Source organism: Glycine soja, chromosome 14 (assembly GCF_004193775.1).
Source record: "Glycine soja cultivar W05 chromosome 14, ASM419377v2, whole genome shotgun sequence".
NCBI classification, from domain to species: Eukaryota; Viridiplantae; Streptophyta; class Magnoliopsida; order Fabales; family Fabaceae; genus Glycine; species Glycine soja.
Window position 1 is genome coordinate 47180039 of NC_041015.1, and position 16449 is coordinate 47196487.

At 31.5% G+C, this 16449-nt stretch overlaps 1 protein-coding gene and 1 pseudogene across 3 annotated transcripts; both read left to right on the top strand.

The window, feature by feature from the left end:
* The first annotated feature begins 7972 nt into the window (after positions 1-7972).
* On the top strand, positions 7973-10969 carry LOC114383448 (pentatricopeptide repeat-containing protein At1g09900-like). 3 transcript variants are annotated; one of them, XM_028343127.1, is made up of 2 exons: positions 7973-8078; positions 8637-10969. In XM_028343127.1, exon 2 carries the CDS (start codon positions 8803-8805, stop codon positions 10636-10638), a length of 1836 nt encoding a protein of 611 aa, XP_028198928.1. In that variant the 5' UTR covers positions 7973-8078; positions 8637-8802; the 3' UTR covers positions 10639-10969. The 3 variants fall into 3 exon arrangements, with proteins under 3 accessions (XP_028198928.1, XP_028198931.1, XP_028198929.1); XM_028343130.1 differs by lacking the exon at positions 7973-8078 and adding an exon at positions 8150-8332; XM_028343128.1 differs by lacking the exon at positions 7973-8078 and adding an exon at positions 8399-8541.
* Positions 10970-13210: 2241 nt separating this feature from the next.
* Positions 13211-15913, top strand: LOC114384650 (annotated as a pseudogene).
* Positions 15914-16449: the final 536 nt, after the last annotated feature.

Consider the following 16449-nt stretch of genomic DNA (forward strand, 5'->3'; position numbering starts at 1 on the left):
AAAGACGAAATGAGAAATTTAACCTTAAAAAAAAGGTACTTTTGATATCGGTATGGTTGACAATTTTTGGTTAATTTTTTATTATTTAAATCTTTTTACTATATTGTATATACTTCTAATGATTTTTCTTCTTTTTAATAGTAAGTGGTATTAATATTAAATATATTTTATATTTTCAAGATTAAATACATTTCTTTTTTATTTAATATTTTTTTTTATCGTAGAGTGATATAATATTACTAATATTAATTGGTTGTTAGATATCAAAGTATTTTTATTAAACCACTTTTATTGATTAAATTAGAAGACAATTATGTTTCATCTTAGCATGTATGCAAGAAAAGATAGAATCAACTATTGCAAATGGTTAAGTGAGTTGAACTCTTTGTATAAACTTACCGTACATGTTAGTTAGAAGAGACATGAACCCATGCTAAGGTGACTCAACTCATTAAATTCATTAATAAATTAGTTTTACAGTTCGAGTTAGAAGGCAGTTATGTTTCGTCCTAACATGGATGCATGCAAGAAAAGATAGAATCAGCTTCAATAAAAAAAAAAAAGATAGAATCAACTATTACAAATGAGAAAGTGCTGTCGATTCACAAGTTGAAAATGAAGCTAGTTAAAATAAGTCATCTGTTAAATAAAAACTTTGGTATTTTTTAATATTATTCTTCCTGTCTTTTAAAGTCAACTAATCAACTCACCATTTTTAATATTCACTTGTCTAATCTAATATAATACATTTTAGCAAAAATCTCAAAAATTGAAAATAACAGTGATTCATCTAATCGAAGAATGCTTATCCATAGTTAGGTATGTAAATTAGTCGAACCGAGCAGAGATTGAATATTTAGGTTTGGCTTGTGAAACATAGGTAGCTGAAACTTGACTCATTTATTTAAATGAGTTTAATTAAAAGTTTGGGTTTAACTTGGTTTAAAAAAATAAAACTTGAGTTTGACTTGGTTTAACTTGTTTAATTCACTTATAACTTTTTTTAATTTGCAAAAAAATTATTAAATTATTTGACTTAATCAATTTAGTATTTAATAAAACATGTTGATATTAGATAATAATCTAAAAATAAAGAGCTTGTAAAACTTAAATTTGACTCATTTAAATAATTGAGTTTAATCTCATGTTTGAGCAATTAAACAAACTTGCTTGATGAAATATTTATCAAGCTTGAATGGTTCATGAATACCTTTACTCATTTGCACTCCTATCCATATCTAATATAAGTGTGTGTTTGAATGAGTATTTTAAAGTGATGTGATTTATATTTAAATGTTTTTATTATAAAAATAATAAAAATAAAATTTAAGTATAAAATTATTTAAAATTGTTTCAACTCATAATTAATTTTTTATTTAAAATTAATTTTAGACTTTTCTCTTGCGGTGGAACTAAACATGTGAAGTGTTATCTAAACTTAATTTTAGATTCAAAATTAATTTGTGAACATGGAATGAAACACACAGGTAACGCTTATATTTTGAAAACTCGGCGGTTGAGTAATTATAAATATAACTTATCTGTTTACCAAGTTTAAAAAAATAATTAATCGAAACATGGGTTAATAATATCTGAATATGACTTTGTCTTGCATATAGTACAACTGCTCCAGAACATTTATAAAAATTACCGTGGCTCTCTTCTAGCAAATGTGAATTAGGCACGTACTTGCATGAGACCAAACGCCAAACCTCGTTTTTCGTTTTTAATTATAAATAATAAATATTATATAGAGTATAATCTAATTATTTAGAATCTAACTAGTTCATTAGCTGCCCTAACTAGTGTTCCCGGAGCTTCAGGAACGTATTGGGAGAAAGTACTCCATAAAATTAATTATTCATATCTCAAAAATTAATATAATTAAAAGAAGGTAATACATTGGAGCAATTTTATTGTGAAACCTCATCTCAAATCTGATGTGAAATATTCTTTCTTTGAATATCTCTCACTACAAAGAAATGGAAGATCTTCACGTTGCAAGATCAGTTCCTCCACAAGAATCGTGAACATACCAATAATAACATTAAAAAATCATTTTTTTTCTCATATTAATAGATTTTAGAGGTAAAATAAACACCTTATTTTGCACAATGAAGGAGGTGAAAAGAAAGATGAATATTAAGCAAAAATTACAAATTAAAAACAAAAATAGTGATAAAAAAAATGTTTCTTCATTGATGAATGACCATTCGACATGATCACTCCTGTCGTCGTGCGTGGATATCCTCTAGTGCTTTCTGTGAAGGAGAAGGGAGAGGAAAAAGGAAAGGGAAGAGACGAAGTTAGAGGGAAAGGGGTAATAGGGAAGGGAGGGTTGGAGGGGAAGGGGAAAGGAAGTGGTGTACAAAAATGGGGAAGGTGGAGAAGGCATGCGGATTGAGGAAAAAAATTAATCTAAGGGTGGGGGTTGGTGAGGGTGAAAAGAAAAAAAAGAAAAAGATTAAAAAAATGAACGCTTTGTAACTATGCAAATTCAACGTTGTCTTTTAAAATGTCTAAAAAGTTATTGTTGCCTTTCAACCAGTATTGTTGGTAATTTTTTCAATCTACTTATAATAGGTTGTGTTTTTTTTTTAAATCAAATATTTTACAACCTATAAATTGAGCACATACTTGCTCATATTTTGCACACCAAACCCCTTTATCATCCTTTATTTCTCAATCTCTTATTTGCAATCTCAATCTCTTGCTTTAATTTCATTCTTAATGGATCTAAATCAGTATAATTGACAAGTTTATTATAACTTTTTGCAAAATTATCAACTTCCTCATTCAATAAAAAATTCTCAAAATCCTCATTCATTTTTTCCCTACTTGCTACCATCACCATCAATAAATTTTATGCAAAATAATCAATCCCCTTTCATAAAAAATTCTCAAAATCCTCCTTCGTTTTTTTTTTCTACTTGCCACCACCACCATCAATGAATTTTATGCAAAATAATCAAACACTTTCCACTTAAAATTCTCAAAGTTCTCAAATTTTTCTTTCAATGCCACAAGACAAATTCTTCCATGTTTTGTAAGCCTTCCAATAGTTATAGTGGTCTGCAAACTCCTTCCAATGATGACTTTGAAATGCAATTTCCACAATTTTTTACTCAAATTGGGCTAGAAAACATCACACTAGTGGAACGAGGAAAACATTCTGCAAAAAAAAAAAAAGTTGCGAGTTTTCTTTTCTATTGAAAAGGATACACATCTTGTTGGTCTGTGGCTTAATGTCTCAATGGATCCAATTGTTGGTGATGGTCAAGCAAGAGACCATTTTTGGATGAGAGTAACAATAAATTATAACAATTTTCGAGGTGAACTATGAGAAAGAGTAGTGAATCAACTGAAATCATGATGACACAAAATTAATCTGGGCGTGCAAAAATTTAAGGGTCATTACAAGTAAGCGATATCATTGAAGAAAAGTGGTTGCACGAATAATGATGTCATGCTTCATGCATATACCATTTGGAAGGAAGCGATTTTGGTTTGGAGCATGCTTGGAGATTTCTAAATGATTAATCGAAATGGTTAGACCAATTTACTGAAAATGACTCTAAAAGGACGAAAAATTCTGCATTTGGGGCATATTCATTGTCATCTAGTCCAAAACACCAGTAGAAGATTCTGAAGTTGACACATTGTCTCGAATTGTTTATCCAATGGGTCAAAAAGAAGCCAAAAGAAAGAGCAAGGGGAAAAGAGTAGGAACATCTACCAATCCTGTGGACTTGACTGGTGTGGAGGAAGGGAAAGAAATGTTCTCAATGTCAAACTAGCAGTTGTAAGGGAGAAAGAATTAAAAAAGGAGTATTACGACATTCTAATGAAGGACACATCTACAATGTTCGAAATTCAACTCCAAAACCATCAAGCCTTTTGTGAAATAATTGAGCGTAAACTAGGTATGTAACATTAATTTGTTAGGTAGTTTTAATTTGTTGTAATCATTTTTTAATTTTTATTTTTATGAATTGTGTGTGATTTGTCTTTTTTTAATTTGTAACCATCTTTTAATTTGTTCATTTTTGTTCTTTGTGAAACTTGACCATTATTTATGAACTAGTCGTTGCATAAGTAATCGTTATAAAACTAATTGTTATAAAACCAACCGTTATAAAACTAGTTGTTGTATAATTTACTGTTTAATTGTTGAATTCTCATTCATTCTTGTATGTCTTCTTCAAACAATCTTCTTTTTTCACTCATTTATGCAATCAATCATTCATTCAATGGATCCAAATAATGACTTCGACGGAGTTTGGAAACAATTTGTTTATGAAACACTTGATGACAATAGTAATGAACAAATCATGAGCTACTTAGGTGCGATGCAACAACAAAAAGGCAACAACAAGTAACACAGAAGGCCTAGAAGAGTAATTAATCGCAATTATGAAGATGGACATCTACAATTGATGAATAACTACTTCTCAAAAATTTGGTATACACAAAAACTCAATTCCGATGTAGGTTCTGAATGCAACAATAATTGTTCATTGGAATTGCCAACACTCCTAGTAATCACGATGAGTATTTCCAAATGAGACCTGATGTTGTTGGTAGAATGGGTCTCTTGCCATTGCAAAAATGCACCACAGCTATTCATATGCTTGCATGCGGATCACTTGTCAATTGTGTGGATGAGTATATTATAATTGACAAATGCACTGCAACCCAATGCTTACAAAAATTTGTAAGGGGTATTAATGAGATATTTGGATAAGAGTACTTGAGAAGACCCAACAACAATGACATTAATCATCTACTACAAATTGGGGATGCACGAGGGCTTCCAAGTATTGTAGGTTCTATTGATTGCATGCATTGGGAGAGGAAAAATTTTCTAGTTGCATGGTAGAGTCAATATCGTAGAGGTGATCATCACAAACCCACAATAATACTTGGAGTCGTTGCTTAACAAGACTTGTGAATTTGGCATGCATATTTTGGAGTTCAAGTTCAAACAATGACATTAATATGTCAAATCAATTGCCTATATTTGATGACATTTTGCAAGGTTGAGCTCCTTTAGTATAATTTATAATTAATGGAACTCCATATAATATGAGGTACTATCTTCCAAATGGTATTTATCCTAATTACGGCACATTTGTGATTACCATAGCAATGCCACAAGATCCTAGAAGAAAATTATTTGTAAAATATCAAGAAGCAGCAATAAAGGATGTGAAATGAACATTAGGTGTGCTCAGATATCGATTCGTAATTATATGTAGTCCATCGTGTGCCTGATACATGAATACAATGAAGGCTATAATGTTGGCATGCTTTATATTACATAACATTATTGTCGAAGACAAACGAGATACATTCAATGATAATGTTGATGTTGATTATAATCACGTAGACAATGACATTTCAAATGTTGAAGTATCTCGTGATGCTCCGCTTGACTTTACTACATACTTGGAAGCAAGATGCACTATGAATTCAAGGAGAATTCATCAACAACTTTAAACATACTTGGTGAAGCATATTTGGAAATGTTACAGTCATGACAATAATGAAATTTAATTTTTCTTTAGCATTAAAGTGTTGCATTTTTTTATTATCAAATTTATGTATTTTTTCATTTGTCTAACATTTAATCATAAATAAAAATTAAATTTATGTCCATCTTCCTATTTCTTAATATTTATAATTTTTTTTCTTACATGTTTTATTGATTAAAATTAATAACTTAATTAATTATGTTTAATTTAATAAATATTCTAATAAAATATTTAAAAGTAGGATCTATGTAAAATCTATTAAAACTTATATAAGATTTCAAAATGAGATTTATCATTAAAGAAAAAATATTTTTTTTAAGAAATCTCCAATCCTATATAATAATATGAAATCTACCAAAAAATAATCTAAGACCCAAATTTAAAATCTACTACTAAAAATACTCTTATAATAATAACACTAACAACAACAAAATAAAAAAGACACCTACTGAAAACCAGTCACATGGACATTTGTCTGATGAGTCCAGCCAGGGAGGACACCTGTCGTCAAACTCATGTTAAAGTTTTTTTTTTTCCTTTTATAATTACGAAAGATAAAGATATTTTCTTGGGTTACAGTTAGAATATTTTGAAAAGTTACTTCATTTATTTCATTATGACTTTTTTTCTCCTTCTATAAATGGACGATGTTTTTAAGACCTAGTAACGAAAAATATAACAACACTCTGTTTGATCACTCTCTTTCACATATTTTTTCAATTAGTTATAATTCATCTGAAATTACTTCCTCTTTCTCATCATAAATGATGCTTAAGATTTTTTTATATAGATCAAGAAAATAAATATTTTAAAAAAATTAATATTTATTAGAAAATAATTTTATTAAAGTATCATTATTTTTTCTCTTAATTTTAATAAATATATTATTAAGTTTTTCAAGATAATATTATTTATTACAAGAAAAAATTAGAATAGATGTTTGATTTAAATGTAATTCCAATCCTCCTATTTTGTTCATTCCACAATTTTGATCCCTTTATTTTAAAATCGAAACAATTGATTGATTTATTTTTAAAAATATGTAATTTTAGTCTATTCAATTTAAAATATAGATATTTAATTCTTTTATTTTAAAAAATCCACAATTTTAGTTTTTTTATTTTAGAAATTTTATAATTTTGGTCAAATTTTCAAATTTTTTATGTTTTTATTTCTTTTTTTTTTTGTCTAATTAAACTCTAAATTTAACATATTCATTTAGGTATCATCAACAAATGATTTAATTAATTATAAAATAAGAAATAAAAGAAATAAAAAATATATAAAATTAAAGATTAAACTAAAAGTATAGATTTTTTAAAATACGGAGATTAAAATTGTAAATTTTTTAAAATATGAGGATCAAATGTTTGTATTTTGAAATAATGAATCAAAATTATAGATTTTTAAAATATGAGGATTAAATATTTCAATTAGAGGGATTACAAATAAAATAGATGGATTAAATTACATTTATGCCAATATGTTTTATCGGTCAGTCTAGAATTTTTTTCAAATGTTAAAATTGAAGTCATTTTAAGATGAAAGGAATATCAATTTTGATGAGACACGCTTTTGATATCATGACTCTCGTGATTTAGAATTATCATATACCAAAATTGATGATTTTATTAAATTTTATCAAATTGTATAGTGAGTGTTAAAAAGGTAATGCTAGAGAAAGTATCACTGGCTTTTCACTTTTTAATATACGGCAATGTTTTTGGGATTTATCAAGAGGAATTATCCTTTTAATAAAGTTCATAAACTTCTTGACACTGGCCATCTAAATTTACATTTTGGAACACATGTATAATGATCGATAGACTTTCTATTTCTAACAACAACATCTGTGTCTTGTTTAGTTTTCTTTAATGTTACCAAATAGGTCGTTCACCCGTGAACCCCTAGCTTTTTTTTCTTATTTGTCTAAAGTCCATTTTACTCTCACCATTCATAGTAACTTAGCTACCACTTTCATCTCAGTTCTCCTCGAACAATAATAATTCATTCGTAAATGAGAATTTTTTATATCACAATTAATTATTGACATAACTAGAAGATTTAAAAAATAGTACTAATGCTTAAATAGTACTTATTTCATCTCTAATTATTATACTTTTTTCTGAAATTTGTTTATCCTTTTTTATGACTCTTTCTAGTAATTTTTAAATGCACAAGTTAATTTTTTTCTCAATATATTTTTTCTTAATTATTCTCTCTCTAAATACTAATAAAAAATAATTAAGTAAATGAAAAATAAGAAAAAATAATTTTAAAATGAAAGTATAAATAATTAATATATTTAATATTATTAATTAAATTAATTATTTTTATTAAGTCCTTAAATCAATCTAATCACGCATGTAAGAATAGGAATAGGAAGTAGTAGTATTTAAGCTAAATAAAAATTGGTGCACAGAAAGATATGACATTTACACAATTGCATTACTGCGGACAACCTAGTAGCCTAGTACGCAGACCGTTGCGTTGCCACAGATACCTCCGTTCTGTTTGCCGTAGAGTAACTTTTTCGCCCACCGGGTAAGTCAAACCCTTGCCCCTCACCTTTCTCTATTTACAAGTTCGCCTCTTTTCTTCACTTAGTTATTAGTTATTTTTCTCTTTTTCGCTCAACCCTTTTCCCTCCTTCTCATTTTCCCGTTTAGAGAAGGTTTAGTGATTCTTTTGGCATCATCAATGTGATTGAGTTTATGGCAAGTATGACGTAGGCTGAGTGATACCGTGGGGGAATACAGGCAGGGATTAGTGTGGATTTCTGTTTCTGAAACTTTGAGGTTTTCCTCTAGAAAACCATGAATTATGATTTCTCTGCTGCATAACTTTGTGTGCTTTGTTTTTGCTTGATTTGTAGGATTGTTTACTGTTATAGGTTCAGATTTGATGAATGACTAGGGAAGTAACTACTATGTGAAAGTTTGCCTTTGGTGTTGTGTTGTTGTCGTGGATGCTTAGATTTTGACTATCAATAAGGCAGTTATTGCAGGTTTCATTATTGGACTGCTTCATTTTTATAGCATACTTAACCATTTAAGTATATTAACTTGTGCACTTATGGAATGTGTGATTTTGGCCTTTCAGGTTAAGAGTGTTGGTGAAAATGGATTTGGTGGCATGAGAGTTTGTTTAGCAAGTGTTGGAAGTCCGTGAAGCAATGGACTTGGTGGTACCCCATACACAATTTTGCTCATATAAACACTTCCACTGAGAAAGTTATAACACTGTTTCTGCATTCAATTTGGTGATAATGTATAATGTGGCCTGCAAATTTCACGTATTTGGTCTGTATGATGGGGTTATTGACTTTAGAAAACCTAAGGGCACTTGGTCTAGAAAGCGTTTGGGCAATTGCGTTTTTGCTGTTTCAAAATATGAAAATTCTGGTTTGAAAGGTAATCTGCAACATTCTGAAAGATTCTCTAAAGGGGCTTTAAATGGGGTGGAATCCTCACCAGATAGGGTCAATACTTCCCTGAATTTTGAGGAGTCTGAGATTCGTCATCTCCGCAGGTTGATTAGAAATGGGGAATTGGAAGAAGGTTCTAGGTTTCTTGAGTATATGACTAACAAAGGCAAAAGTCCTGATGTCATTGCTTGCACTGCTTTAATCCGTGAGTTTTGCAAGATTGGCAGGACTAAGAATGCAAGTCAAATCATGGGGATTCTGGAGGAGTCTGGAGCTGTTATTGATGTAACCAGTTACAATGTTTTAATTAGTGGTTATTGCAAATCAGGGGAGATAGAGGAAGCCTTGCGGGTTCTGGATCGCATGGGTGTTTCTCCAAATGCTGCTACATATGATGCAGTTTTGTGTAGTTTGTGTGATAGAGGGAAATTGAAGCAAGCCATGCAAGTACTTGGCAGGCAGCTGCAAAGCAAGTGTTACCCAGATGTAGTTACATGCACTGTATTGATTGATGCAACTTGTAAAGAAAGTGGAGTTGGTCAGGCAATGAAGCTGTTCAATGAGATGAGGAATAAAGGCTGCAAACCTGATGTGGTTACATATAATGTTCTTATAAAAGGGTTTTGTAAAGGAGGTAGGTTGGATGAAGCAATTAGATTTTTAAAGAAATTGCCATCATATGGTTGTCAGCCTGATGTGATTTCCCACAATATGATCTTGCGTAGCTTGTGTAGTGGTGGAAGATGGATGGATGCTATGAAACTACTGGCTACCATGCTTCGTAAGGGGTGTCTCCCAAGTGTTGTTACTTTCAATATCTTGATCAATTTCTTGTGCCAGAAAGGCTTACTAGGTAAAGCCCTTAATGTCTTGGAGATGATGCCAAAGCATGGCCATACTCCTAATTCCAGAAGTTTCAATCCATTGATTCAAGGGTTTTGTAATGGAAAAGGTATTGATAGAGCAATTGAGTACTTGGAAATAATGGTATCTAGGGGTTGTTACCCAGATATAGTGACCTATAATATTTTGCTAACTGCATTATGCAAAGATGGGAAGGTGGATGATGCAGTTGTGATACTGAGCCAGCTAAGTTCCAAGGGATGCTCTCCTTCTCTAATTAGTTATAATACAGTGATTGATGGGCTTTTGAAGGTTGGAAAAACTGAGTGTGCTATTGAACTTTTTGAAGAGATGTGCAGAAAAGGTCTTGAAGCAGATATAATTACTTACAATATAATAATTAATGGGCTTTTAAAGGTGGGAAAAGCTGAACTGGCTGTAGAGCTCTTGGAAGAGATGTGCTATAAGGGTCTTAAGCCTGATCTAATTACTTGCACTTCAGTAGTAGGGGGCCTAAGTCGTGAAGGAAAGGTTCGTGAAGCAATGAAATTTTTCCATTACTTGAAAAGGTTTGCTATTAGACCCAATGCATTCATTTATAACTCAATAATTACGGGACTGTGTAAATCTCAGCAGACCAGTCTTGCCATAGATTTTCTGGCTGATATGGTGGCAAAAGGATGTAAACCTACTGAGGCTACCTATACTACTCTCATAAAAGGCATTACTTATGAAGGATTAGCAGAGGATGCTTCGAAGTTGTCGAATGAATTGTACTCCAGAGGACTTGTGAAGAGAAGTTTGGTTGAAAAAGTTAGTCTAGAAGTAGAATAAAACACCAACAACAATAGCCAAATCTTATCCTATAAAGTTGGGTCAGCTTCTCGGCTACATGGTTTGGTTGATCCCCATCAAATTCTATGTAGAACCAAAATTTCAACAGGACCATTTTTGTGATATTTCGATAAAGTAATCGAGATGTAGTATAAGTGCATTTTTTTTACATTGCATTACTAAATGGCTCTTCCTATTAATGCACTTAGAATTTGTTGTCCCCCTATCTTAGTTGCCACTGGTCTCTTGGTCTAGTTTACAGATTTTCGTTTTTAATACTGGAATTCTCTATGACTATGATGAATTATTTTATATCATTGATTGTTTAAACTATGAAAGTGTAGGAACTGTATGCATGTTGGAATTTTAGGAGATCCTTATAAAATATTCCACTTGTTGGAATTTTAGAGCATCTTTATAAAATATCAATAATCATACCTGGAACACATTAAGTTAGATTATCAAGAAGAATTCTAGAAATACCTGAATCCATAATGATTAATCAAACAAACACAACGGAATTTGAATCCGGAGATAACCGGTGATTTCATGGTTTTTCCTCGACTGGAATCTCTTTATTTGACCTTCGTAACTCTTCACATGGGGAGAAGAGACCCACAATCATAGTCAACTCTCTCTCACATAGCATATATTTGACGACTCAGTATATTGGACCTTTTGTTAACCTAATAGGGTTTTTATTGACATCTGCTCATTTAAATCTATATCATCTGATTTAATTGTCTACCTGATTCACTTAATTTGATCACATAACATAAAATTCACTCATGATAAATAAATAATATAATTATCTTATAATATTAGCTCACATTAATTATTGGAATAGAAAATTCAAACACATTAGTTGTTGTTGTCATGTGAAATTTTGGCAAAAAAATTGTGTTCTCCTGCTCCCCTATACGGCTATACTTGTGAGAAACCATGACTTGGGCTATATGGTATGTGAGAGAGAGTTGGGTATGATTGTGGGGTTTCTTCTCAAAATTGTTATATATGGGTGAAGAGAAACGATTGTGGTTTGGGAACACAGTGGGACATTAGAGAGCAGGAAGACAGAGGGGGGCAGCATTAGTGTTGTCGTGCTCTTGAAGGAGAAAGAAGCTGCTCTATGCAATTGACTAGCTGGCCATTATTGGGTTGTTGCGTTTTTCTTTGGGTCAATGATATTGATACTCTGTTGTTTGATCTTTGCATTTCCTGCTTTTTTATTTATTATTTTTTTTTTACAAAATATCCTTGTCAAAAATTAGTTTTCATTGTGTATGACTACAAAACGGAGATTACTTTCCGTTTTGTGGATGGACCAAAGATACCAAAAAACTAGTTTTCGTTGTGTAGGTAATTTTTTTTTTGTATGTAATGATTATTATTTGATTATATAATTTAATAATTTATTTAGTTAGTTTTGGTGCTTCATTTTTATTTGTTTTGAATGATTTTAATAGTTGAATAACTTGATAAATGAAAAAAAAATGAGGCAAAAATGTGGAACAAATCAAATACTTGTACAAAACTAGTATTTTAACTTGTCCAAGGCACATGATAGATGTTTTTTTTTATAACTAAGTTTACAATAAATGTTTTTTAAATATATAAATTAATTAAAATTCATAATAAATAAATATTTTTGAACATGTACGTTATATTTTAGATTTATGATGAACAGTTTATGTTATAATATAATGTTATTTTTAACTATTGATAATTTTTTAAAAAAAGTATTAAAATTCAATATAGAAATAAAGATGAAAACTATAAACTGAAAGAGATAAATTGTTAAGAAAAATTTCTAAAAGCATTCTAATTGAAGAAAAACTCCTAAAGACGGTCTCGATGAATAATAGCTCTTAAAATTTTTTTATTTAAGATTATTATTCTAATTTATATAAAGGAGAAATAAGTCAATATGAGATTATATAATCAAAATAATAAAGATAGAACATTATAAAATAAGTAAACATGAGATACAAAATACTACTAAAATATTAAGAAAGTCTATTTCAGTTGATTTAACATATGTGTGAGTTATTATAATTTTTTTAATACTGTTTTCAATTTTTATAAATAAAAAAATACTACTAAAATGAAGTAAAAAAAATAAAAATACCAAAATATCATTGGCAAATCTTTCTTCTCTTATATGTACATTTCATTGGAATGTCTAACTGCGTGAGCCTATCTATATAATCATGTGACTCACACAGTAAACTAAAGGTTAAATTAATTTTTGCAGGTTCTGAATTATTATCTTTCCAATTGGATCCTTAAATTTATATTTATTTTTTAGTTTTCAGAAACCTAATTTAAAAAATAGATCAAAAACCTAATTTAAAAGTTATCAAATAGTTCAGGAAACTATAGATAATTTAACTTAACTTAAACTTAAAATATGTATTTTTTGGACAACTATATTATTGGTATAAAAAATTAAAAATAGGTATTTAAGTTCCTCAATGAGTTATTATAAATCTTGTAATATTTTTTTTATTAGGAAAAGAAATATAGTTAAAATGTATTTGGTGGCAATAGAGTTTGTGTAGCAAGTGTTGGAACTTGGAAGTTGCTGAAGCAATGGACTTGGTGGTACCCCATATACAGTTTTGCTCATATAAACACTTCTACCCAGAAAGCTATAGCACTGGTTCTGCATTCAATTCGGTGAGGGTATGCAATATGGCCTGCAAATCTCAAATATTTGTTCTGCCTGATCATATTAGGGTTATTGATTTTAGAAAACCCAATGGCACGTGGTCTACAAAGCATTTGGGCAATTGCGTGTTTGCTGTTTCAAAATATGAAAATTCTGGTTCGAAAGGTATTTTGCAACGTTTTGAAAGATTACCTAAAGGTGCTTTAAATGGTGTGGAATCCTCCTCGGCAAATGGGGTCAATACTTCCCTGAATTTTGAAGAATCTGAGATTCATCATCTCCATGTGTTGATTAAAAATGGGGAATTGGATGAAGCATCTAGGTTTCTTGAGTATATGACTAACAAAGGCAATATATATGCCTTGTGTCATTGCTTGCACTGCTTTAATCAGTGAGTTTTGCAAGATTGGCAGGACTAAGAATGCAACTCGAATCATGGGAATTCTGGAGGAGTCTGGAGCAGTTATTGATATAACAATTTACAATGTTTTTGATTGGTGTTATCATGAAGCTCTTTGATGTGTTGTGGAGAGCGAAAGCACCTTTGAAGGTCATTGTTTTTGGGTGGCAGGTGATCCTTAATAGAACTCAGACCAGAGAAGCTCTGTTCTGAAGGAACATTGGTGGGGTAGATGCTGATCTGAGTTGCCCCATGTGCCACGGCGACGATGTAACAACCACTCACCTCTTCTCCTGCAGGTTTGGCTATTCAGTATGGCAAAGATGTTACCAGCGGCTTGGGTTTGAGCAGGTGCTACCAGGTAGTTCTTGTGCATACTTCTGGCATCATCAAGGTTACGGTCACTGGATGACATTTTGGTTAGTGGTTATTTGGTTGATCTGGTTGCAGAGGAACACCATCATTTTCCGCGGGAAGCAGGCTTGTGTGCAGGAGGTTGTTGATTCGGTTGTGTTCAAAACGTGGAGCTGGGTGAAGGCATATTATGCTAGGGACACATTTTCTTTTTCTGATTAGTTATTGAATCCGGTCATTAGTCTTAGAACTGTGACTTGATTAGGGGGTGGGGTTTTTCTCGTAGGTGAAGTCCTATTCTGGGGACTTTACCCCTGATGGGAACCGTTATATGGTATACTTTTTGGAGTGGAATGATGTATAGTAGGCTACACACATTCATGAGGGACTAGAGGGGATGGATTTTTTGTATGTCCCTTATTCTGTACTGCTGATCTTCTTTCATATCTTGTGACTGAGATTGTGCTTCTTTTTTATTATTAATATAAGTTTTTTTGCCTTCCAAAAAAAAAAAAAACAATGTTTTGATTGGTGGTTATTGCAAATCAGGGGAGGTAGAGGAAGCTTTGAGAGTTTTGGATTGCATGAGTGTTTCTCCAAATGGCATTAATTATGATACAATTTTGCGGAGCTTGTGTGATAGATGTAAATTGAAGCAAGGCATGGAAGTACTTGACAGACAACTGCAAATTAAGTGTTACCCAGATGCAGTTACATACACTGAATTGATTGATGCAGCTTGTAAAGATAGTAGAGTTGGTCAGGCAATGAAGCTGTTGATTGAGATGGTGAGCAAAGAATGCAAACCTAATGTGGATACTTATAATGCTCTTATAAAAGGGATTTGCAATGAAGGTGTAGGTTGGATGAAGTAATTAGATTTTTAAAGAATTTGCCATCCTATGGTTATCAGCCCGATGTTATTTCCTATACTATTGTCTTGCATAGCTTGTCTAGTGGTGGAAGATGGACGGATGCTATGAAACTATTGGCTAGCATGCTTTGTAAGGGGTGTTCCCTGAATGTTGTTACTTTCAATACCTTGATCAATTTCTTGTGCCAGAAAGGCTTACTAGGTAAAGCCTTTAATGTCTTGGAGATGATACAAAGCATGTCTGTACTCCTAATTCCATAAGTTACAATCCATCGATTGGAGGGTTTTGTAATGAAAAAAGTGTTACTTGGAAATAATGGTATCTAGGGGTTGTTACCCAGATATAGTGACCTATAATATTCTGCTAGCTGCATTATGCAAAGATGGGAAGGTGGATGATGCAGTTGAGATACTAAAGCAACTAAGTTTCAAGGGTGCCCTCCAGTTCTAATTACTTATAGTGATTGATGGGCCTTTGAAGGTTGAAAAAACAGAGCGTGTTGTGGAACTCTTCGAAGATATGTGCAGAAAAGGTCTTAAACCAGATATAATTACTTACAGTATAATCATAGATGGGCTTTTAAAGGTGGGAAAAACCGACCTTGCTCTAGAACTCTTGGAAGAGGCTTGCACCAAGGGTCTGAAGCCTAATTTAATTACTTTCACTTCCGTAGTAGGGGGCATAAGTCGTAAAGGAAAGGTTCATGAAGCAATAAAAATTTTCCATTTCTTGGAAGGGTTAGGTATTAGAGACCCAATGCATTTGCTTATAACTTAATAATAATGGGACTATGTAAAACTCAACAAACCAGTCGTGGATGTAAACCTACTGAGGCTACCTATAATATTCTTGTAAAAGGCATTACTTCTGAAGGATACCAAAGGAGGCTTCGAAGTTGTGGAGTGAATTGTATTCCAAAGGACCTGTAAAGAAAAGTTTGGTTGAAAAAATCAAATTTAAGATGTAGAAGAAAACATCAACGACAACAGCCCAATCTTATACCGTTAGGATGTGTCGATTATTTGGCTACATGGTTTGGCTGATCCCTATTCAGTTCTATCAAGAACCAAAATTTCAATAAAATGATTTGTGATATTTCTATAAAGCAATCTATATGTAGGATACAATGCATTTTTACATTGCACTACTAAGTGGCTCTTCCCATTTATGAACTTAGATTTTGTCGTCCGCTATTTTAGTGTCCACATGTCACTTGGTCTAGATTATAGATTTTTAATTTTGAGGGACAGCATATGGTGAATTTTAAGTCGAGCTTTTTTATGATAATGTGAAAAAGACTAGGTCCATCCGATCCCCCCAGCCACACACACAACCCAAATTGAAGGGGAAGAAAAAAAAGGTATTGAACGGAATGAAACAATACATTATGATCTAAATCATTCCATATTATTTTAAACATTGTTAACAACGAGACTTAATATCATTTCATTTCATATCTTCTTAGAATTTGAGTTCAGGTCCAATTCAATTCAATTTCCTTCATGACGATT

Coding starts and splice junctions, on each gene's coding strand:
- LOC114383448 (XM_028343127.1), top strand. CDS start 8,803: ATGTATAATGTGGCCTGCAAATTTCACGTATTTGGTCTGTATGATGGG.